Source organism: Phalacrocorax aristotelis, chromosome 1 (assembly GCF_949628215.1).
Source record: "Phalacrocorax aristotelis chromosome 1, bGulAri2.1, whole genome shotgun sequence".
NCBI lineage: Eukaryota > Metazoa > Chordata > Aves > Suliformes > Phalacrocoracidae > Phalacrocorax > Phalacrocorax aristotelis.
In genome coordinates, this window is record NC_134276.1 from 66,689,953 (window position 1) to 66,715,164 (window position 25,212).

The 25,212-nt window shown below is 38.4% G+C and overlaps 1 protein-coding gene across 1 annotated transcript in view; it reads right to left on the minus strand.

The window, feature by feature from the left end:
• Positions 1-25,212, minus strand: part of TUBGCP3 (tubulin gamma complex component 3) — a 52,858-nt gene that overhangs the window by 22,563 nt on the left and 5,083 nt on the right. Inside the window, exons 2-8 of the mRNA XM_075091139.1 lie at positions 18,378-18,485; positions 16,489-16,556; positions 13,079-13,156; positions 12,232-12,449; positions 6,245-6,417; positions 4,023-4,141; positions 271-396 (exon numbers count right to left, since the gene is read on the minus strand). Of these exons, the coding sequence (XP_074947240.1) occupies positions 271-396; positions 4,023-4,141; positions 6,245-6,417; positions 12,232-12,449; positions 13,079-13,156; positions 16,489-16,556; positions 18,378-18,485 (890 nt within the window). The remainder of the gene's footprint in view (positions 1-270; positions 397-4,022; positions 4,142-6,244; positions 6,418-12,231; positions 12,450-13,078; positions 13,157-16,488; positions 16,557-18,377; positions 18,486-25,212) is intronic.

Here is a 25,212-nt window from a genome sequence, read left to right on the forward strand (position 1 = left end):
GATTCAGAAAAGGAACCTATGCATGAGACTTTCCCAGTTACAAGTGACAGGGGCAACTCCTTCTTACAACCAGCAAGAGCAGATGCCTTTCCCTTGCCTTCAGACTATGACCCATATCAAAACTGGCAGTCCATAAAAAGATTAAATCAAAGGATGAATGATCCAGGCTTCAAAGTTTGCAATTCATTCTAGTACTGCATTTTACTCAGTAGTCTCTAACAGTAACAAGACCAAAATCCTGTACCGAAATCAATTTTTTAGCTGACCCACCTGTCCCACAAGTCCAAATGCACGATCCAAACTCCTCTGGTCTGTGTACTTTCTTATTTTATTATGTAGCCATCCCAACTCTGCCAGTCTACTTGTAGTATCTCTGAGAGATTTGGACAAGCTCACCTACAAAGTTAACAGAAACAGTAACTTGCAATTTTAAGCCAAAGCTACCATGCCAACACTTGTTTCTTCACTAAAGCCCATCTTTCTCATTCATTAAACCAGTTCAGGAAACAATTTTATATTCTACAGCAAACAATCATTTTTACATTCTACAGCAGAGATAGTACCAAAAAAGCAGACAGCCACGTAATTAGCATTAAACTTATACACATAAGCATTGAACAGGCAATGGGGACAAACTACCGGCAAGTTAGTGACCCTCCCTTTTGGAAATATTAATATAACGGTACTCATATACTCTTTTTACATTAGGCAATTATGGCAGTAACAAAAAGTCTTCACAAAAGAGATAGAAATCTGAAATTTTACAACATAGAATCACACTTCATCTTATCCTGATAATCAGCAAGACTGAAAATATTAGAGCTCTAGAAGAGGAGTCAATGACTGAAACTAATGAAGGAACCTAGAGAAAATAATCAGTTACTACTACCTGTGAAACAAGCCTTTAATAGAAGAAAAATGACTCAATGCCAGACTAAATATCAGGAATCAACTTACAGAATCCAAATTCCAAGTTTAAGTCCAATCCACCAATAACGGCTTTTACAAGCTATTTAATCGTGTGCCCCTCTGAGCTCTTCTAGTCTGTTTCTACTTTTCTTACACAAAATATGCTAGTTTTCACTGGGATAGAGTTAATTTTCTTCATAGTAGCTGGTATGGTTCAATGTTTGGATTTGTGCTGAAAACAGTGTTGATAGTACAGAGGTGTCTTCCTTACTGCTGAGCAGGGCTTGCACAGAGCCAAGGCCTTTTCTGCTTCTCACCCCACCCCACCAGAGAGGAGGCTGGGGGTACACAAGGAGTTGGAGGGGGCACAGCTGGGACAGCTGACCCCAACTGACCAAAGGGATATCCCACACCATATGACGTCATGCTCAGCATATAAAGCTGGGGGAAGGATGAGGACAGGGCGGACGTTCGGAGTGATGGCATTTTTTGCCTTCTGAAGAAACTGTTACACGTGATGGAGCCCTGCTCTCCTGGAGATGGCTGAACACCTGAGTGCCCATGGGAAGCAGTGAATGAATTCCTTGTTTTGCTTTGCTTGCACACAAGGCTTTTGCTTTACTTATTAAACTGCCTTTATTTCAACCCATGAATTTTCTCAGTTTTACTCTTCTGGTTCTCCCCCTCCATCCCTCCAGCTGGGAGTGAGTGGCTGTGTCATGCTTAGCTGCCAGCTGGGGTTAAACCACACTACCAGGTATCTCACATACCAGACATCTCGCTTTACTCTACAAGCCTGCCTTAGTCCCAAAACCCTATTTAACTGCTACTACTATTTTCACCTGAGTAAGCACAGTTGTTCATTTAAATTATGAACACTTAAGACAACATTCCTCTTGTTCCTACCACATTTTGTCACATTACCCAAGAACACCATCATCAAGTTTTCAAAATTTTCTTGGATAAATAAAAACAAACGATATGACTGATCCATTAGACCAAGAGGCAGAGATTGACTTTTGCCCGCAGCGACTGGGCCTATCCCACCTCTACAGCTGGAACAGTCCAAACCGAAGCAAGGAAGTGAACTAACAAGCTGAACAGACTGCTGAAGGAATAGAGATAAGCTCACTCACTAAGTCTTTTAGTTAGCAGTACAGGTATTCTTTAAGACAAAAATCAGCTACAAGAGACTGTTAGCCGCAGCAGTGTGGGCTTGAACCAGGCAGCAGCACTTGGTTTTAAGACCAGAGTTCAGTCCCTGGCCCTCTTGCTTAGATATACAGGCACAGTTTAACTTCTTGAACAACTCTATAGGATAAAATCTACCCCAAACGAGCATGACTGGACACAGTTGGAAACCATGCCCACAGCTAAAACCAAAGAGATAACAAGAACTATCTAGAATGCTACAACTACAGAGTGCTTGGCAAGCATTAAGTACAATACACATCTACTGGAATCAAATGAGGAACGAGCAAAATTTGTATCTCAGATCAAATCAGAAACTGCTAGCTTATACAGCGCTGAATGTCACCAACAGACCTAAAATTAACATTGACATTAGAAAGAGATCAGGCAAGAATAACAGCTTGGAAAGTGCGTTTCTTTCTGGAAATAACAGACTCTGTACAATGACATTTTCTTTCCTGAGGAAAAACTACATGCTTTTGACTACTTTTTTGCCTAACATGCACTCAACACAGCTAGAGGAGGTATGATCTTGGTCCTCCTTGTTCATCAGAAGAAGTTCCAGGTGCAGCTCTAGTCAGTCAAATAATTTAATCTTCACTGGGTCTGGTAGGTCAGTACAAATGCCAATAAGGAAGAAGGATGGAAGACAACTGACTTCACAAAAATTACCAAAGACACAAAGTTCTCAGAAAAAAAACATTATTGAGCACAAACCATCTCAATAATCAAACTCCATGTACTAGCAGAATTAGGAGTTCAAACTGAAACAGTTTTTTCACCTCAAACTAGCCTATTTGATATGAACTACACAGAAAACTGTGTAGCGCTAATTTTGCAATCACTGATTAAGTTTTCTCTAGAAAAATCTGTTATGTTCCCTTTGTCATATATAATCTAACTTATATCATTGCAAGGTTACAGAGGGAACAATTATACATTTAACTTTTTTGCTATTATTATGGAGAAGAAATGGAAATTAGTTCAGTTACCATCTTTAAAGTAAGTCTACTGTGCTCCTGGCACATGATCAATCCCCCATCATTTTAGGGCTATGTCATATTGTCATAGTATGAAGTTGTTAATACAAGTGAAAATTGGAAGCACTGTCTTTCCATTTGAACACGAACATGAAAACCAATTAGCAAGGTGAAACTAAACTGCGATGCAGTACCATCCAAATCTTGAATAAGGAGAAGATACTAAAGCAGCTAGCGCCATTTTTTTGCTCTTTGCTCAGCTGACCCAATCTCACCCTTGGGTTTTTTTTTTTCCACATTGCAAATATGCTTAACATCTCTCCACCTTAAAGCCAGATACTCTCTCTCTCAGGCTTCTCTCCTGTTCCTCTGCTCCCTGTTTGACACCTTCTTTCAAGTTCACATCAGCTGGATTTTCTATCAACAACAGGAGTTGAAAGCACTCTCTTCAGTTCCATCACTAGTCCTTTCCTGGGTGATCTGCACGATCCCATCTCATCACTTTTAAATTGTAATCAAGCGGCTAGCATCCATTCCACATCTCAGGCTGTCAAATTTAATCCAATAATAATGTGGTCAAAGGCCTGCATCTGCTTTATATTCATTCTTATGCACTGGAGAGGGAAAATGATGACAGAAGTCCTCAAATTAAGCCATAGTTTAGGAGTCTTTGTACTGGCTTAACAGTTGGGAGACTATTCACATCTTGCAAAATGCTGCAGTTTCTTTCTGGGACCTAATCTATTCAATCAATTTTAAAGTACTACTGTTGAAACCACTCTGTCATACCAAAAAAAAAAAAAAGGCAAAAAAAAAAAGAGACAAAAAGCTGGGGTCAATAAAGACTTGTGATAACTTTTTTTTTTTTACTTATTTTTCATGGCTATTTTTCCCCTACACGCCTCTCTGTCCACATACGAAATACAAGTCACCATACAGTACCTTTCCCTCCACTTTATAGCAATTTTCAGAATTGCACATTTTGATGGTTTTGCCATCTATTCCCTGGAAGACATACAAAACATCTCTTACAAGGTTTGCTTCAGTTATTTCAACAGAGCCTAGAAAGAAAAAACAAAAACAAAAAACAAACCAGTATTTAGATTTGCTGGGACAATTAGTTTTGATTACAACTTCAAAAAGCTATTTAGAAGCCTAGCCAAAAAAAAGAACAAACAAACACAAACCAAAAACAAAAGAGGAAGCCTGTGCTTATAACCTATGAAGAAATGTTTTATGTCCTATTAACAACCTGACAGGAAAGCCAAGGTTTCTCTTTACCTGCCTCTACTGGTAACTGGGATTCTCCCAGATCAGGTCAGCTTGTATGACACAGGGCATTATATTTTAACCAATACTTCAGCCAGTTCTTAAATTTGTTATCTTTTCTGATTCAATCACCAGTGCAAGTTCTGAGACAAGCATCAGAATAATGAAACAGTACCATCTGCTTTTGTAAGATTTCATTTAAGATATCTAAAATGAAACAATTTCAACAATGACTATCCAGAAATTGAGGTGCTACAACATGCTTCTCCCAAATTTGACAGCACTCTTACTCTCATCTGTTCGCCTCCCCAACAATCTACTTTCCCAAACCAAAACCAAAAATAAATTTTATTTTGGCAAAAGTAGCCATCAGCTCAATATGCTGTTTAAAACTCAGGCTCCCCTTATAATATAAAGATGTGCATGAGAGTAGCTAGTCCTTTTAGGAACTCTTAGTGAAATGGTAGAAAATTCAAGTGCGTGTTTCTTTAATTGGTAAATAATACAACGGGTATTAATATCAGTCATACAATACTTCTGATTATACTGTCTGGGCAAATGTAGAAATAAGAATACTCCAATTAACAGCAACTGACTCTAAAAGAAAAAAATAAAACACCTTTTAACTAGTTAGAAGAATTTCATATTCATAGAAATATATCTTCTTGACAATAGCCTTTTATATTCTGAATGCAGCTCCATTTCTACATCAACCAACGACTACATTTAAGACAACTGCCAGTCCTTATACCCATCCCACATAAGAATCAGGAGTCACAGATGCTGGTTCACGGAATGAAACAAGTTTGTACTGCTCTTTATGGCAATTAGTACAACAAAAATAAGAGGCAGTGCTAGATTTTATGTATTTTTATATTTTTCTATGTTTATATATTAAATCTATCACGTATATAAAATAATATATAATTATAAATGTATTTTATCTATACACACATGCATCCTCTTGCACATCAACAGTATTGTTAATTAGGTACTAAATGCCAAATGCTGCCCTCAGATATATCAGTACAATTCTGGTCTATAAGCTGTTGCTTTGTGCACTGTTACTCATAAAGATGCAGGGGCTGGCAGACAGACTATACTTTAGCTTCTAACTACCCACACTTCTTAACATAGGTGTTATTTAAAAAGCTCCAAACACAAAAAAACACCTCTTGTCTTTCTTTGCCAGAGAGTAACAGCACTGTAGGATGACATCTGCCATTAGCTCTCTTATTCAGAAAAGTCTTCCACTTTTACAGTAGAAGTAGAGTGGGTTGAAACAGATCCTCTAGGCATCATTTTCAAGTTTATAGCTGCATAATCAAGGTAATAAATTAGTACTATTTATCTGGTTTTTTATTTTATTTAGCATATTTTATTGCAATTGCTCCAAACACAGCCACCATAAACAGTGTGCTAATTTAAAGAAAAAATAGATTTAAGAACTCTATATTTCAGTGCGCATTTCTAAGTTCTAAAAAACAGAATCACAAACAGATGCATCTATTTCAAAACATTCTATCCATTAAGCTCTCCTTCTGACTTTCTAAAAGCAGTAGCACCTTCTGATCATCAAAAGCGTGATCATTACTCACAAACCACAGTCACTTGATTCCGACAAACACTGCAATGAAGCCAGACTTTTAAGAAGACCAGAACATGTCATCAAACCAATCATTACAAAAAGAAATTAGCAACCAGCCAAAGAGATTGTGGCCAAATATACTAGTCTTCCATATTTGCTTCTATCATTTTATCAAATACATTTTAGCAAAACACTCCTCAAAAAATTCAACATGCTGTAAAACTATTTCAAAATAATTTTTTAAAAAATGGAGGCTATAGATAACAATTGTGGAAAGTTATCTTTTAACAAATGTGTCTTTGCTCACCACTTGTATCCCCTTCTCGCCTTGACCTTGGCACACCACGGGAGACAGCATTTGAAAAGCCTTTTGAGGTAGTGCTTTGTAAAGAAGGCTGGCTTGCAGTTAGAGTCCATGCGAGACGTGACCCTAATTGCTGACGGAGGCAATCTCCAACGCCTGGAGCTTGATAGGATTGTCTAGAAGGACAAAAGGAAGAAACATCTTTAAAAACTTTGATTCTATACCCATCACCTCATTTAGGGTATGCAAATTTTGAAAAATGCCCCAAGCCTAAGTTTGTTTTTTGTGGGTATTTTGATAGTGGATTTTTTTAATAGGGGAACCTTACAAAAGGGTGCAGAACATACAAGGAATTTATTGCTTCCTATAATCCTACACTTTAAAAACAAAACCAAAAACAAAACTGTAAAAAAGAAAGGGGATATCAATTTGACAAATTATTTCATATCAAAGATTGTCTTTGTTCACACTGGACTGAGTAGATATGCTGAAATGGATTAAAAGTTAAGTCGATTGTAACAACAATAAACAACAGTCACAATAAACAACAAATATTTAAGTTTTGTTATTACTTGAAACTGTAGTTACATGCCAAAGAACTACAGGAGAGTAGAGAAAAAGGAGAAAGTTCACTCTCCTGCTACTCTACTGTTTAAGACAGTTTGTATCAAGTGCCTGAAGATGTGAACAAGAAGGGAGCATCTAGACAAGCTGATTTCCCTCCCTCTCAAACTTGTCAATTCTTCTCACAAAAACAGCCTTAAACATGAAACACGTTAAAACTAGAAGTTAACTTTCTGATTATTTCTGTACCATGATGATGAAAAATAAAGTTGAAAATATTTGCAAGGGGTTTTTGCTGCTGACCATTCCTCCCCTCCTCCCACAACTGAATGTAAACATTTGGAAATATAGACATATTTAAAAAAATCCACAAAGTTGTGAAAGCACAGTTGCTACTAGAGATGGAACAAGATTACAACAAAAGTGACCGTGTAAAAGAAGTTGAGGAATGCCCTTCCTCTCTCAATGGCCACATGATAACTCATGGGAGGATCACACATCATATTTATATGATCTTAGCTAGTGAACAAGAGCACAGTCCGCAGGACAGAGCAACTCTGCTGCGCTTAGCATTTCTAAAGCCTCAACTAGAGTAAAACACTGAATTTAGGCTGTTACACTTCAAGAAGCATGTACTCTAGAAACAAAGGGAATCATGTATAAAGGGAAGTTCAGGAGGAATAAAGTTCACCGAAAGGTCTAGTTTGGGTTGCCCAGCTCACAGGCTACAGGATAAAAGAGACAGCAGTGAAATTGCTGTAAAATCGAATGTTCTTGACAGGTCAGACCAAGAATGTCAGGAACAGGGTAGGTCCTGATGGTATTTTTAAGCAAGCAGATACATGAAATAACCTCACTAACCTACCTTTCTGAACTGTATCAGGATTATATAATGGTTGAGGTTGGGAGGGACCTTGGGAGATCATCTCCTTCAGCCCTCCTGCTCAAAGCAGGGTCAGCTAGAGAAGGTTGACTGGTGCACTGCCCAGTCATGTTTTGAGTATTTTCAAGCATAGAGACTACACAACCTCTCCGGGCAACCCCTTCCAGTATTTCACAACATCCCCCCTGACCCCCAAAACATACCCCACCTCACTGCAAAAGAAGTTTTTCCCCTTATGTTTAACTGGGATTCCCAGCCTTACAAGTTTTGCCAGTTACCTCTTGTCCTTTCCCTGGGCACTACCTAGAAAATTCTAGCTCAGTCTTCTCTACTCCCCTGGTCAGGTATAATCACATGGGTAAGATCCCTTGAGCCTTTTCTTCTCCAGGCTGAACAGCCCCAGCTCTCAACCTCCCCTCATACGCTAGATGCTCCAAACCCCTAATTATTTTAAGGTTCCTTCTCCAGACTCTCTTCAGTCTGTCCATGTCTTTTTTTGCACCATAACTAGACCCAGCATTTCAGATAAGTCCTCACCAGCACTGACAAGAGAAGGTGGTTTACATCCGTCAATCTCCTGGTGATGCTCTTCCTAATGCAGCCCAGGAAGCTACTGGCCTTCCTTACCACACATTGCATACTCACGTTAAACTTTCTTTAACATGTCAGGAACCCCAGGGCCCTTTCTGCAAAGCTGCTTTGCAGACAGTCAGCCCCCAGTATGTACCGGTGCATGGGGTTATTCCTCCCCAGGTCCAGGACTTTGTTGAACTTCAGAGGGTGCACTCTATCCCATAAGGCGGAATGAAGGTGAGTAGGATGCAGCTCCCAAGCTATACCATTAGGGACCAGGCTCTAACTGGACTTTGTATCACTGATTGTAACACTTTGAGCCTAGCAGGTCAGTCAGTTTTCAGCTTACCTCACTGTCACCTTACCTAGTCCATATTTTATTAAGTTTGTCATAAAGATGTTACAGGTAGACAGAGTCAAAAAACTTACTGAATTTGAAATAAACCACATTCACTGGTCTCCCCTTGTCCACCAAGTCAGTCATCTCAGAAAGCTGTAAAATAGGTCAAGCATGTCTTCCCTTTCTTAAGTCTGTGCTGACTACTCCTACTCCCTGTCTTGTCCTTGTCTGGAAATGCTTTCCATGATTAGATGCACCTCCCTCACCTTCCCAGGTGTTGAGGTGTGGCTAACCAGCCTGCAGTTCCCTGGATCCTTCTTCTTGAAGAAAGTAGCAGCATCTAATTTCTTCCAGTCCTCAGGAACCTCTCCCAGTTGCTGTGTTTCAACCATTAACAAGAATGGCCTCAAAATGACACTAGCCAGTTCCCTCAGTACTTGTGGATGCATCCCAACAAGTCCCATGGGCCCTGATCATCCTCTGCCAGGGGTAAATTGGGAGCAATGAATATTTTCCCAAGGTCTCACGTCATGGGCTGGTCTTACCAGCACAGACCAAGGCAAAGAAAGCACCAAGTACCTTGGCCTTTTCCACATCACCTGTCACCACAGCCCCTGCCCCTTCAGCAGCAGGCCCATGTTTTCCCTTGCCTTCCTTTACTGTTTATGTACTTGTAGAAGTCTTCCTGTTGCCTTTCATGTCCCTTGATAGATTCAGCACTAGGTGAGTTTGGGCTTTCCCTGCACCCTGGATGTCCCTCTGCACCTTCCCCTGCTTCCATTTTTTGTACACTTTTTTTTATGTCTGAGTTTCATCAGGAGCAACTTGTTCATCCATGCAGGCCTCCTGCCACTTTTTCTTGAATTTCTGCTTGTCAGGATTCTTGAGCTTGAAGGAGGTGATCCTTGAATATCAAATCAGCAATCAGGTCAGGCAGTTGGGCTAGATATCATTGTAGGTCCCTTTAAACTGAACTATTCTATTCTCTTCTGAACCTCTCTTTTCTCCAGGGGAGTCTCTCATGGGGTTCTTTCAAGCACATCCTAGCACAGCCCAGGTCACCTCTTCTGAAGTCCAGGGACGATATCCTGCTTTTTACCCTGCTTCCTCCTTTCAGAATCCTGAACTGCACCATCTCATGATAACTGCAGCCAAGACTGCCCCCAACCTTTGCCTTCCCAACCGGCCCAACCTTGTCTGTAAAAAAGTCAGGTCCAGCAAAGCACCTCTCTTCACCATCTTCTCAATCACTTGCATCAGAAAGTTACCATCAGTGCACTTCAGAAACCTTCTGCATTGCTTGTGCCCTGCAGCACTCCTCCTCCAGCAGATATTTTGGTGATTAAAGCCTCCTATGAACACAAGGGCCTGCAAACATAAGGCTTCTTCCGGTTGTCTGAAGACCTCATCTACTTCTTCCTGATAAGGCAGACTACCGCAAATGCCTGCTATAGCATCACCCATGTTGGTCTGCCCTTTAATCCTAACCCATAAAGTCTTAGCTGGCACCTCATCTGTCCCTATGCAAAGGTCCATGCATTCTTGGTGCTCTCTCACATAAAAAGCAATTTCCTTTCCTTGCCATCCTAGCCTGTCCTTTCCAAAGAGCCTGTATCCACCCTCTGCAGCGCGGCAATGGTGTGAACTATCCCACCATTTTTTTGTGACCATAGTCCTAGAACTGTACACAGACCTCTTAAGTCCTCCTCTCTGTTGTCCATGCTCCATGTGTTAGTGTGTAGGCACTCCAGCAGAGTTGTGCTGATGTCCCAGAAAAGGCATGACAGCTTCCCTTATAAGGATGTCCTATTCTCATTGCTCATTTGCGTGCACACAGTTGGGTGGATCCCCTTCTGCCCTGCTCTGTTGGTTTCAAGGTCTCCCTTGACCACACCACCCTGTGCATTTTGATTACTAAGCTGATCTGCCATCTCCTCTCTCAGTTGTGCGGCATAGTCCTCCCGCAATGTTCCTAGCTTAAAGATATTCTCTACTTGTGCATCCAAGATAGACCATACAAACCTAGTACTGACAAAGTCAAGAAAGTATTTGTTTTGTAAAGCATACTGATAACAGTAAAACCCCGCTGTGGCAGCACTGCTTATTAGTTCCGTAAAATGAATTCTATAAATCATCTCAAGTACACTTCATTTAAAAAAAAAATCGTCAACTCAAAATAAAGCTGTAGTACTTTCTGAAAATGCATCTATTTTGATTTTGTGTTTGTTTCACAACTGTTGGGGATGGGGAGGAGAATTGAGAGACAAGAATATAGTGTGTCTCTCCTTTCTGATTACCAGAAAGGAAAAAAAAAGTCAATAAAAATTTCCATAAATTAGCCTCATATTAGGAATGCGGTCAAATCATAACCCATGAAGCTTCTGTTAGGACAAAATAATAGGGATGCAGAAATAAGCAAAGCCCTTAAGATTTTTTTTTCCTTTTATTATAGTCTCTTGAGTCTTTCTGACATTAACCACAGTTTGCTGAAAAGTGATGTCCCCATTGCTTTTGGACAAAGGCTTTATTTCCAGGCTTTTTCATTCAAGGCTGAAACAGCTCTGCAAATAAGTAGAGTCCTCACTTTTACAGGTTTTGTAACATTCTGCTCAACTTCTATGAAGCAATTTATTTCCAGGTATATATTACAGAATGACCATTGAACCGCTCCCTTTCACATACTACGAACACATTATTCATTTTCCCTCCACAGAACATAGACTCTGTGCAGCGCACCTCTGTCAGGCTTTGTAGAGCTGCAGGGGTAATACAACATGATATCCAACAGCACAAGATGGGCTCAGATTTTGAGCATTTAACTGTCTGTGTTGGCTTGTTTAACAAAGTCAGTAATCGGGTAATTATCTTATGGCTTACAATGGCCAGCTTTAACTCATCAAAAATCTAAACTATTTGGTACTTGAATGTTTCAGTTCCAAATATAGATTCATCTTGGTATGAACAGACAATTAAACCACTGCTGAACAGCAGGTGTTTTAGTAGGGTTTTTTTCTAATAAGTAATTTTTTGAATCAACCTTTTTTTTTTTCCCAAAACAACCCATCCACTCAAGATGAGAGACTGCTCTAGTACAACAGCCAACCTGCTGTGAACATGCTTAAAAGAAAGTCAGACCATGCAAGAAAGGTCACCCACTTGAAAATGGAGGACGTTAAGTCTACTTATTTGTCACTGGCTGAGGAACGCTTGGTAAAACAAACTTGAGCGAGGACTCTACATCCAAGGTGTTTACAGAAGAAAGACTATTTCAAAGTGTTTCAGAGAACTGAGAAATTTGGAAAAGGTCTGGGCACTAGAATCCAAAGGATTAGATCAAGTGAGATATCAGGTGTTCAGCAGAGAGCTAAGATTAGGTTTAAGAATGGATACACTTGGCCACCCATTTATGGCTTTATATGGCCACATGACAGCACTTGTTATTCAAGCAGTTCAGCTAAGGAGCTCCGTTTCTATGCACCTACAGAAGAATTTCCAGTGGCATACAAATGGGGAGGATTGAGGCAAGACCAAAAAAAAAAAAAAAAAAAAAAAGAAAAAAAGGAAAAAAAGAGAGCAGATCATCTCTAGTCTTCCCCAAATTTATCTGTAAGGTAGAACAGTTTAAGTTACCCTGGAAGAAGTGATTGCGGAGTTGGCGTTGGCCCATTCAGGGCATACAGACTGATACTGCTGATCCCACTGCTCCCCATGCTGCCAGAACTCTGGGCTGACTGAGCACTGCGGTCTTGGTAATTCAATGGAAGGCTTTGAGGCCTGGCATAGTAATAAGGGGTTGAATGAGCATCCCGTGGCAACGCTTGAGCAAAAAGTGTGGCATAACTTGATACCTGAAAAGGAGAGGGTTTGAAAAGGGAGGAATAAAAAGAAGATTTGTGAATTGGTTTATGTCTTTAGTTAACAGGAATGTAATATTCAAGGACGCAAAGAGAACCTGAAGACCGTGTTTATGCAAAGACAAATTTGTCATTATAATTGTAATAACAAAAAAGCAAGTCCCTTACTGTGAGCAAAAGTACTTTTAGCAATAGAGCTTATTTTTGCCCGCGAATTGTCATTAGCAATAGCTGCAAAAAGCACTTTGGTGCTTGCAGAGCTGCAATCAAAGGAGGAATTTTCCTCTCCCTCCTCCATTTCAAACTCATTAGCATGTGAGCAGCCATTACACCATACAGCAGAAAGCAAACCAAAAAAAAAAAATCACCCATCTAATAAAGTCCCAACTTCAGCTACAAATGTTGGACACCCCATATTTTAACATTCACTTAATATAAAATGGTTACACAGAAAAAAGTTGCAGATACCTGTGTTAAGTGTGTGCTTCCTTTCAGCCTTGCACACAAACATAATCAACACCTCAGGTTGTGTTTGTGAAGTCTGGATAGTGATTTTAATGACACCTAAAATAAGTGACACACATTCTCCGTTTCTCAGAAGTAACAACAGTCTCCCCACCTACCTTGTTAGACTGCTTACGTGGATCTTCACTAAGGCTAAGCAGGAGGTAGAGTATTGACCATTTGTTTTTCAAAATGCCCTTTAAAAAAAGATGAAGACAAACAGAAATTAGTTTGGTGTAACTCTTGATAATAATGGATTTTTTTTAGTTATCCAGCATACTAACATGTACACATATAACCCAATTTTCCACACAAGTAGGACCAACTCCGACACGTTCTTGAGTAAACTGGTAATGTGCAGTGCAGCCTTTGTATTGCTAATTTTATAAATTTTAGTCCGCTGTATTCAAATCATGAACTCTCACCTGATCTGAGGTCAGCAAGTACACTCAATTTAAAACTGATAGCTACTAAGAAAGAAGTTTATGCAGCATTCCCACACTCTCACCATTTAAAACATCTCAGATGCAGATGTTGCTGTAACCTAAAGGCGAAGAAGGAAAATTCTTGATACAACTTTAAGCAAAGAATTGTCTTTTCTCCACTTTCCCCTTCACTTTCCTTTACAGGGAGGCTTCAAAAGTTTGAGTTTCAATTTCTATTACTTTAAATGCCATTTAAGAGATATTAAAATTTTCACACCTTTAGATAACGCTGTTAACATGAAACTTGAGGAACATGCAATATAGTCTCTAGCAAACAGACGAATAGGCAGATACATACAGACTGTCAGAGTAACACTCTCAGCAGCTTTAGATCTCAACAGAAAGCTTACCAGCAGAAGACAAAACAATGCTAAAGCCCAAGCTACAAAAAGAACACTTTGAAGAGAGAGTTATGGCAGATATTGAAATGCTTTGTTTTAGATATGCGTATGTTTCTAGATATGTTACTCTGTAGTTCTGTGACACTAACACACCTGAATTGATCAGGGACATAGAACCTTATAATGGACATCAAGTAGTGGAGTAAGTCAAAGAAACTGATACAAGTTCCCTCACAATATTGATCAGGCTGTGGTCTGGAATACTAAGCAACACTGAATATAAAGGAAAGTTTTGTATGACTAAGATTCAACAAAGATTCAACAAAGAAAAATCCATACCTTATGAAGCAATGTAATTCAGTGCTATCCACCTCACAAAATGCACTTTCAAGGTCACTTTGAAATTCTCTTTTTTAAACAGATACATTTTCATTCTCACCTTTTTCTATTTTTCCTGTTTCTCTGCAAATTATGCATTTTCTATGTGTATGTTACATGGTAGAAGAGTTTTGGCCATAAAACATTTCTTTCTTCAGGAGAGCGCCCACTAACCAAACCTACTGAAGCTCTATGTTGTTATGTAAGAGTAGAAGGAGAGATTCTATATTATGATGTAGAGCAGAAGTCTATTCTGCTTTTATCTCAATAATGAGCAAAAAGTAAAGGTTTTGCATCTGTTGCAAATTACTAATCCAGCAACTCTTTAACAACCGGTGAAGAAGGAGCAGCAACATTACCGCTTCTTCTACAGACCAGGACAAAGTAAGTCTAAGTGCCTCATGAAGCATGGTTTGCTCAGCTGCCAAACTGCCACTAAAATAAGCACTGACCTCGTTTTTTTCTTTAGAGTAAATAGATGAAGCAAAGTTAAAACAGATTCATACAAGCTTTTTTCTTTCTCCTAGTTGTTTTCAAGAGAACTGCTGGAGGAAGGAAAAGACTCATTGATTCAGAAAACACATATCCCTTCTGTGCCCTTCCCTAAGCTCATATGGGAAAGAAATTATTGTCCAGCATTAGTAATAAACCTAACAGCAGATTAAATAACAATTGGTAGAGTGAATTTTAAAGGCAGCATTCAGATTATACCATTTCACGTACACAAGTTGATAGCACGGGAAAAAAAAAAAAAGACAGAACATTAGAAAAACCTCAAGCATTTGAGCAGCCAGCAGAATACGATGAGATAGCTGATGTAAGCTTGTATTACATTCTGAAGAATAACCAAACTGATATGAACACAGACAAGGCATTTTGTTTCAAAGTTCACAGCCATCATGCTCTGCAGCTATGTTGCTTGCCAAATGCAACGGTATGGCAACATAGTACGTAAGCTACAGAAACACATTACAGAAAATCTGGATTAAAAGAGCAAGATCGCATAGTGTAATACATGCGAGAAGAAGCTGAAACCAACGGCTGAGGTCATCGGAACAGGTGTCTGCAAAGCAGTGGCACTTGCCTCACTGTACAAACCCAAGCAAATAATACACAAACCCACTGGTTCAGGAAAATAGGAAAAGTTACACAGTAACTTTAGGTCCAAGCACTAACAAACTAGTGGGTTAAGATGAGGGAAGGGGCAGAACAGAGTTCTGACTAGTCATACTCTCCACAGATTTTATAATCCTAAAATCTTGGTATCATCCTGTAAAACTCAAGCCATAATCTACATCTAAATTCATTAATAAAAAGCAGAATAACAGAAAAGCATTTCTCCTAAATACAAAGAACAATATATGGTCAAATTTTCTGCTTTACAGAAAACATCATCTTTTACATTAATTAATTTTTGTTGTTAAAAATCAGGTACATACAAATGACAACTGGGAATCTTATTTTATTACTGCCCACCATATTCTACTTTGCTAAATACTTAATTTTATGGAGAATCCAGAACAGATTAGCAGCAGTCATGTTTCACCTACCTCAGCTAAAACTTCTATCCTCACATCTTTCCCTGCTTTCACCTGATCCGTCTTCCTGTATCATGGGCTTTCTATGCACTAATATCTTTTCTCAGAATATCAACACTCAGTATTCTTTGATTAAAACAGGTGTTAGCAGAATCATCAAAGTCAGCAAACCCTTAACCTTCAACATTAAAGACCTGGAACGCTTCAAAATTCAGAAGCACAAGGACTGTTTAAACCCTAGATTAATGAAAATCAATATACTTGCAAGGCAGTGCTGTAAAATAAATGACAAGAAATTTCATCAGTTTTACATATCAAAAAATGAGCACTTTATTTTTACAGAGTTCCTTCCTTCACATGAAATCCCCCTTCGTATAACTGGACTCAAACTAAACACGTATCCTTTATCCTCTTCTGACCTACAATTAAATCCAAATTAATTTCTAATTAATAGCAAACAGCTTACAGTAAAAAAAAAAAAGTAACTTGTAAACTTTTCACAAAAATTCCAGAATGGCTGAGGTTGGAAGGCACCTCTGAAGATCACCCTGTTTAACCCCCTCTGCTCAAAGCAGGGTCATCTATAGCAGGTTGCCCATGACTGTGTTCAGCCAGGTATGGATGGAGACTCCACAACTTTCCTGGGAAATTTCTTCCAGTATTCAGCCATCCTCTCAGTTTCAACACTGTTAATGACCCAAGCACTCTCCAAAACAACTCTATGGTGTCAGAAGGATGCATACGTGTGCTTTCAGTTTCTTTACTCTTTATACGTTTATTACGCTACCTGTGAACTGAGTTTTCTGTAGAGTTCTGAAAACAAAGCAGCATCTGCTTCCCTTCTTTGTCGCACAACTATTAAAAAAAAGAAATAGATTAAAAAATTGAAAGAAGTATAATAGTTATGACTGAAATTATATATTTGTGGTAAATTGGAAAACGTATCCAAGAAAGCATAATGATGCTTAACTATTTCACTCTATTTACACATACAGTTTTTCCTGTTATCATGCTATCCAGTTAGAGCCCTGAAAATTCTTGCATTAGAAGTGATGCAATGTAGGTACCTGTTTTTCTTAGAGAAATAAAAATATATACTTTCTAAAGAAGTGCCCTTTTGAAAACTAGTCTGCCATTCTGTAGGTGTAGGGAATTAAAACATAACAGAAAGCAGATACATGTGTTAAAGAACACCGTAAAGCCCTTCACAAAACTAAGTGTAATTGTTCATATTTTAGGCAATAAAAGCAAAAAACAAAAGCAGTAATGCCACTTGATCAAAGTCAAGCAGAATTCCAGGGTCACGCAGCTTTTATATACTAAGAAAAATAACAGTCTCAATCACTGCCCGTTACATAACAGAAGTCTTTGCTCAGAGTAAAAACATCTTCAAGCTTCAAGATGTCTTCAGAAAAGCCATGCTACATCATGTTTAAAAATAGAAAGATAAAACAAAACCATCTTAAGAAACCTTAAAAATGAAAATTTGCTGTTAGAAATGTTAATCAGCATCAAAAGCCACTGCTACATACATTTTCCCAAACAAGTCCCTTCCTGCACGGTAACTCCAAAATAAAGCTAAAAGTATACATCCAGTTGCTTGTTACCTGACCACTAACATCAGCCTACAAGCTGAAGTGGGGGAAAAGGAAGATGAGGGAGATAACCCTTTTCATAACTCCTAGCAATAAGCCCAAAAAATGTATGCTGTGCTGGCTAGTACTAGCCAAGGCACGCAGAAACTCATGCAGAAAGTGTATACTGTAGAATCCAGTGTTTCAGAAATGCATCTAGAGAAATTCTGATGTGCTTACTTGCCTGTCAGCAAGTCATAGATGCTCTGTGTCAGTAAGGAATACACATGTACTTTAAAACTTCAGTTACCCTAATCCAATCTCTCTGACTGAATATTCAAAGCTCAAATATAAAACTTTAATTTAATTAGCATACTTCAAGTAATGGTTTCTGGACATTCTACTGTAGAGCACGTAATATGCTGAAAGCAGTATTTGACTTTTCAAGCAGAATGCATCACACCCCCGTTGGATTCACACAGTCCAGCACTTGACTCAGAGCAGCATAGAGCACAATGGAACATAAATACAACATAATTTACACTGTCATGGTCTGATGTTTTGGTTTTGAGAAGGTGGTTGCAGATAAACTTGTAGAGGAACTGAAGACAAGAAATATCAGGAAAGTCACAAACAATTCCATCGATTCCCAGGATGCTCATTCAGCAAGTTTCACACTGATGCTCATGAAGTTAACTCTGCCAAAGCGTAATATTTCTAAAGTGCACATCAGAAAATATCTGTCTTCTAAAAAGGAACTATGAATACCTAAAGACTGAGTACTGCTAAAGTGAAATGAGTGCAGGATTAATTGTTCTTTATTTTCATGGTGGCTAAGACACAAAGTAAATGGCAGCAAGGAAAGGCTAAGCTGAGCATTCAGGAAAATCTGAGCTGTAACTACAAACAGCCACTCAAGAATACTAACTGGGGAATTAATGGAACTTCCATCATGAGATTTTTCACAGTGGGAGCATCAGTAACAGATTAGATAGCCAACTGTGAGGCAGAGTTATTCCCTTTTCAGAGGAATAAATTGAGCAGGTAACTTCTTGAAGAACTTTGATTCCTATTTCTGAGGAAGAAACAAAGATGCACTTACGTTCTTTCTTGATTTTCTCAGCTACAAGAAATTCATCCCGTTCAACAGTGGGAGCAAAGTTGCTTCCAATAACTCTCACTGCATACTGAAACTGCTGGGCTGCATCAGCTGAAAGAAAAAAGCAAAACTCTCTCAGTTAAGCAGAGTGTTGAAGTTCTACTGAAATAAATGCATAAATAAACTTTAGGTTCAAAGCTAGCTCAGAGATATTGGCATCATATTCCAATGCATAATACAGATACTGATGGAGAGGTCACAAGTGAGTGACTTCCCTCCACTGGTCCTTCATCATGCAATAATTGTCTTTCTAATATTGTTGCTAAACAGTACTGTTTTAGTGCAAGAATCTCCACTTTTTGGGAAGATTAATACTCTGGTATCACTGAGGTAGGGCCAGCTTGGTATTGATGCCTCTACAGCATAGTCACATTCCCATTTATTGACAGGAAAAATCAATCAAACTATAACCCTACAGACATGTCAAGTGCCCCTACTAAATGTTGGGTAAGTTTCCACTACTCTTAAGGAATAACTGTAATAACATCAGGGGAAAGGTACATAACAAAAAGTAAGTGTAAATGCATGGTGACAGCTACTTGAATCCCTACACTTCTTGACATCAGGGGAAAAAAAAAGTCATCTAAACAATTCTGCATATTAAGTCTGTTTTGCATATAACAATTTTGTGTGCAAATGCATTAGACTCCTCATGTGTTTTATTTAGTTAAGCAGTCAACTTTCAGGGAAAATTGTAGAGTAATGCAGCAATGGGTAGCCAAGGAAAAAAGAAAGGATGCTGACCTGGACAAATACATACAAAAGGAATAGAAAAATGGAATAGGGTAAAGGCCCAATAGAAGCAGAGATACTTTAAGAAATGAATCATCTCTTAAGTTAACTAATATTGACAATAGAAAAAAAGTCACCTGGGAGACACCAGGAGTCAATTACTGATTAAATACATTAAAATATCCAGAAATTTATGGAAAGGAGAAATTTGAAATCAGGATGTGCTACGTTATTTTTCAATGCCCATTTTTGACTGCCTTGTGATATAAATGCCACCCACTGGTCCTAATCTGCTAGAATACAACTGTATACCAGCAAACATTAACTAGTTCACACGATCAGGAAAAAAGTCTGATCAGACAGAATCATTAATGTTTAACAGCATTTGACAATATTGGACTACAAAAGGAGCAAGGGTATCATTCTACTTTCAGGGAAGAAAATTTCAATATCCAGACTACTCTGAGGTTACAAATCTGCGTGACTTAAATGCCTTCCAGAAAGACATTCTGCTGTTAGTATATGCAACCTCTCATTTGCAATAAGGACTTGAAAATACACATATAAAATAATTCAATAGTTAGGCTATCGATAGCTTAACCTAGAACTGATGAAACAGGTGGGAAGAGTAAGGGGAAGTGTTCCTGAGTAATTCTTAAGTATAATGCATGTCATTACATAACAACATGATTTCCAGAAGTACTCTGCAAGGCCAATTAAAGTCAAACATTGGCACTAAGTTATCCCAAACAACAGCAAGAATTCTGTTGTTTGTTAATTCCTCAACTGTGTACCTCACAGCAGTTAGGCAACAGCTAGGTTTTTCTAGTCATTCTTACATATTTTTGGCGTGTTGCTATAGTGACTTAACATGGGCTACAAATTAAAAATAAAATTGCTACAGGAGTTCCAGGTCAAGCATCCTGGATGAACTAAAGGCAGGAGAAGGATGAAGGGTTGATATCAAAATACTTTATCAGTTATGACATGTATCTAGATTGATTAATGAACTCCCTCACCAATTATCCACTAAAAAGCAGGAAAAATGGATCTCCAGTAAACTAGTTCAATACTAGTTATAGAAAATATAAAAAGAAGCAATTAAAAAAACACATAAATAGACATCTTAAAAAAACAACACACACAGATCCCAGACACAACAAAGCCACAAGAACTTCCCTCTACCGTTCCTCCTTGCTCATTAGATGCATTTCTAAGGAAAATTATGTTCTGAAATTAACTTCTATGTCCACCTGCACCACTCTATCCTTTAGGGATTGCCCTTTAACTTGTCTAAAAAAAATTGATAGAGGTCTCAGGGATATCAAGTTAAACTGTCATCGAAACTGGGGACTGGTAGAATGAACACCCAAACAGCTCTGCCTGGGGGAGAGACTGCAGCAAAAGCTCAGTGGTTAAGCATTCCCTCTAGTCTGCTTGCATAGAATTACCAGTATCAGGCACTCTATCCTGCCCGGACCACAGCCAGTGACCACAAAGGAACAGAGACCTGAAGAATGAGGGAAGAGGGGTTTCTGAAGAGGGCTACAGGGAATGAAAGTCCAAGCTGGCAGTATTGCCGCTGAGGAATGCAAGGGGTTTACAGAAGAGAAGACTTGCAACACAGATCCCCAGGAAAGAGTCTTATTTAACTTTACTGAATGAACTTGTTTCCTATACATTTATGATCTTGCAGAATATCACAGTATGTTTATCTTAGTAAGAGTGTTGAATAAGAAAATATGGTTTTGATTAAAAAGAATAATTCTGCTATGTCTGGACAGTTGAGCATTATTCATTAAGATGTTTCTGCTAACTTTTCAGTAGATGCTATGATTTATACTGTGATTATCGGTAAGCTTAATGTTTGGAGAAAAAAAAAATCAGAACATTGCATTTTATTTATTTACACTGAACTACAACACAGTTTTTCCATGTGAGCAATGCTGTATTTACTGTGTCTGTCCACTTTTAAAAAATTCTTCGGTTTCTGAACAAAATGTTTCATATCAGTGTTTTTAAAAGACTTAAGTGCTATATTTCCTCTCTGTTGTTCTCTGCGGTTTGGAGGGTTTAGATTAGATTCAAGTGAACCAAGATCCACACAATGAGAAATCAGGTGTGTTTTCTGTCTTTAGGCACCTGATGAGATAATTGCAAAATCTAGCAGAGATGTGTACAGAGTCTCTAGAGACTTTCTGGAATTTCATTTCTCTGGAAGAACTGACTCAAAGACAGCTATACACTGCCACAAGTTTGGGTGGGGATTTTTTTGGTTGATGATGTTGGAATTGGGATTTACTTCCAAATAATAGTAGAAAATAATGGACTTTGCCCTTTGTGCATTTTCCAATCTGCCTCTGACACTAGAGCTTTTGAAAGGCTACCTATGCTAGTTCTGTGGTACAAGGGAAAAAATCAATGGCAAGACTGAGAGACAAAGAAACACATGTGAAAGTTTCTGGACAGAAACCTTAAAGATTTAAACATAAATCCTCAATCTAATAAAAAACACAACAGATACATGATTAATAGTAAGTAGCAGGGTTTTTTCTTGTAACAGGGAAGTTTTAAGAAAGTTATATAACCTTCTATAATAACATTCTACTTCAACACCAACCATAGCAAGACTAGTTAAAGACTAGTAAAACTTTAGTAAGACTAAAGACCTAGTACAGTTTTTTCCATACTGCCCTAACAAGACATCTGAGAGAGATCTCCAGTTGAAAGACTACAATTCCATCAAAAAATTCTGATTATTAAACCGGTTACACTACTAGCGATACAGAACAAAGTTATCTGTTATCTACTCTTTGCACTTACAGATTTGCACTGCCAACTCAACAGCATCATAGCAAAATTGTTTTTACATTACATTTTATTCAGATTTTCATGTTTTATTCATATCAAGTCCAGCTTCTCTTTTACAAACACAACTCCCTGCTGTGGGAGTTTCTTCAGCAGATTATTTCTTATAAGTCTGTAAAATAACTTCAGCACCTGAAGTGATTAAACATAACTTAATATAGATAACTGTCAGTAAAATAAAGATTCACAGAGTTCATAACTAATAGACACATTTAACTGCTACCCTCCTCAAAGCACAGCCATTATGACAGCAGATGGGCTTAAAATACACAGCTATGTATCCATGTATGCGTACATCCTTCTTCATCAAAAAGTGATTACGGCATAAATCTGTTATGTAACTGCAAGCTCAATATATCTGATGCATGAAATTGAGGCAGCTGTTTGTGGGGTAAAGGGGGAAACCAACACTGATCATGACTTGTTTTCCATAGTCTCATCAGAGCAGTGAATGCAGGTGAAGACAGTCACCCCCCTCAGACTATACCCCTTCAGTATTACACACATACATACACAATGATACTGGTAAGCAGCCACACAGCTGAACAAAGAAATAGCACTTGCAAATCGCAATTAAGAAAAAAAAATTTAAAATCAAAAGTCTCTCCTTTAAGCACAGCAATCTACCAATAATTCAAAGATCTACACTCCACCCAGTCATTCAAACTTTCCTACAAACCATGCCGTATTAACACTGAACTACTTCAAAAGGCAGATGACAGCATTTTAAGGCTGCAGAAGATACAAGTGTAGCACATGCAAAAAATATAGAAACAATGCACAGAAAGAATTTGGCTGTAAAGAAAGCAAGGAGAAATAGGACAAAAGAAAAAGTTTAAAGAAAAGTTTAAGAGACAAAGAGACAACTGGCCAATATACTTCCAAGAAGCCAGTATTTCAGAGGAAAGGGTGAAATTCAGCTGGTCTTTTGCAAAAAAGCATTTTAGGAATTGAACTGAAATTCACTTTACAGTCTTATACATTTCTTTCAACACGTCAGCTATGGGCCTACTGAAGGAAAAAAAAAAAAACCACCCCCCTGAAAAGCTAAGTACCAATTGAAATTGTGTTTTCAAACATTAACGTATAATGATTGTGAGAAACCTTGTTTCCTGAAAAGAAGATATTTGGTTATTTCAATTTATCTGTAAGCATAATTTCTAAACTATAGGAGAATTCTAAAGAAGGCTTATCTAAACAAAACAGTAATCACCTTCTTGAAAGACTTCAGAGATTAGCAAATTATCTCCGCTATCTCTTCTTCCAGTCAGCTCTCTGTCATCCCAGACAACAATTTTGCTTAAATGCAGATGCAAAGTTATTGTAAAACAATTACACTTTAAACTGCATTCAGTGCTGCGTGTGTGGCATTGCCTGACTCACAATATTGCTGCAAACTACCCAGATACAGATGCTGCCATCTAACACATGCTCCTAAAGAAAAAAAAAACCCAAACTTCTTTCCTGTAACAAAGTGTTTTCTAAGCACCTGATAGGCTCCTGTGGCAAAACTAAGCCTGGAAGAAAAGCCGTAGAACTTGAGAACCTTCTCACATACACCATGAGCAGACACTCAGTTTGTGAGTACAGTAATGCTGCTGTACCTTCTCTGTTTTAATTATATCAAAAGTTCTACAGCAGTATGAATTATTGGGGGGGACGGGGAATGGGGGGAAGCAATTGCATTAACATAATGTCATATACTGATAAACTAAAATACTAGCCTAGAATGCCATTAGTGTTACTAGTTTGGTTTTTTAAGATAATCTACACACATTGTAAGCAAAACTGCTTGTTCCTGTAGAAAACATTGTGTTTGAGGAGCGTAATTTTAGGACTATCCCAGTTATGAAGTATTCCTGAAAAAAATTAATTTTGCACCATCTTCTGCTTTAGTCAACTATCTCAAACTTCTCTGTTGTAAGTTCATTTCTTTCAGAAGGAAAAATAACAGTAAAAACAAATTATAAAATGTAAATGTAAAAAATATTTTGTTCATGCAAGTTTTTATTGGAATCATTTTAAGTTTATTCTTAATTAACCATTTTTCCAGTCTCCACACTCCTTTCCTACAAAGGAGGGGAAATAAAAAAAAAAACCCAACCGAGCAATAAAATCACGAAATAGAACCCAAACCACACACTCTCCCATGCCTTTCCTTACTTAGGAGCTGTCCACAAACTTTGAAACACTGCACAGGAAGCATAACTATTCTTTAATTCTGTACCATTGATGGCTCTTGTTGCATTGTCAGTAAACAGATTTATCTGAGGAATGTCCCACCGGACTATCAGCAACTCGGTCTCACAGCCTTCTCAGAACTTTCTCCTCGCTGTGAATTTTTGCCTAACTTGTCAACTTGCGTTTGCTTCTGGTATTAGCATAGGTAAAAAACGTGCCATACCACCTTTCAGATGAACTCTATGCCTTCCCCTCACCATGAAAATTTAAGATCTATTCCAATAGTTCAGAGTTAAATAAATAAATAAAACCACCTCACAGAACAACAACAAAGTGCTGACTGAGATTACAGAGATTAAATTAAGGCCATATTACGGACTTCAGGTAGCAAAGTGCTCTCTGAAGACTGAAATACTACTTTCTAGAGCATTTGCACCTCCAAAAGTACTTTGGCATGCAAAAATATTTTTGGGATTCAAAACCAAATGGGTGTAGCTTGAATATTTACAGCAATACCATTTGACTCCATTGGAGGCACAAACAGCTCTTAAAACTGACAAGAACAAGAAGCTTTTTGTCAGAAGGATTAAATTCACCGCCCAAAGAGAAGCACACAAGCCTGTGTAACTGCTGGAGTCCACACATAAGGGTGGTGGTGGGGAAATCATAGAAATTACTGCATAGGCAGGCAAGCTTTCTGCAAGATCAGGTATTAGTGTAAGAGTGAGGTCTATAGCCTGGATAAACACAGAAAGACGGATAACACAAAACTACTACACTAGTTCTTAGACACTGCGAGGCCACGAGGAAGAAAGAAGCCAGCAATGGCTCCAACTGCAGAGCGCAGAGATCCCCAGCTAACTGCAGGGAGTGACTGCGCACACATGGGAAGCTACCTCTAAGCCCCGAGCTGAGAAGCGGCTAAAGCACACGAACAGAAAGCTTTCAAGCCTTAGCTCTACCGAAAAAAAAGCTGAGGTAGATTTTTTTTTTATTT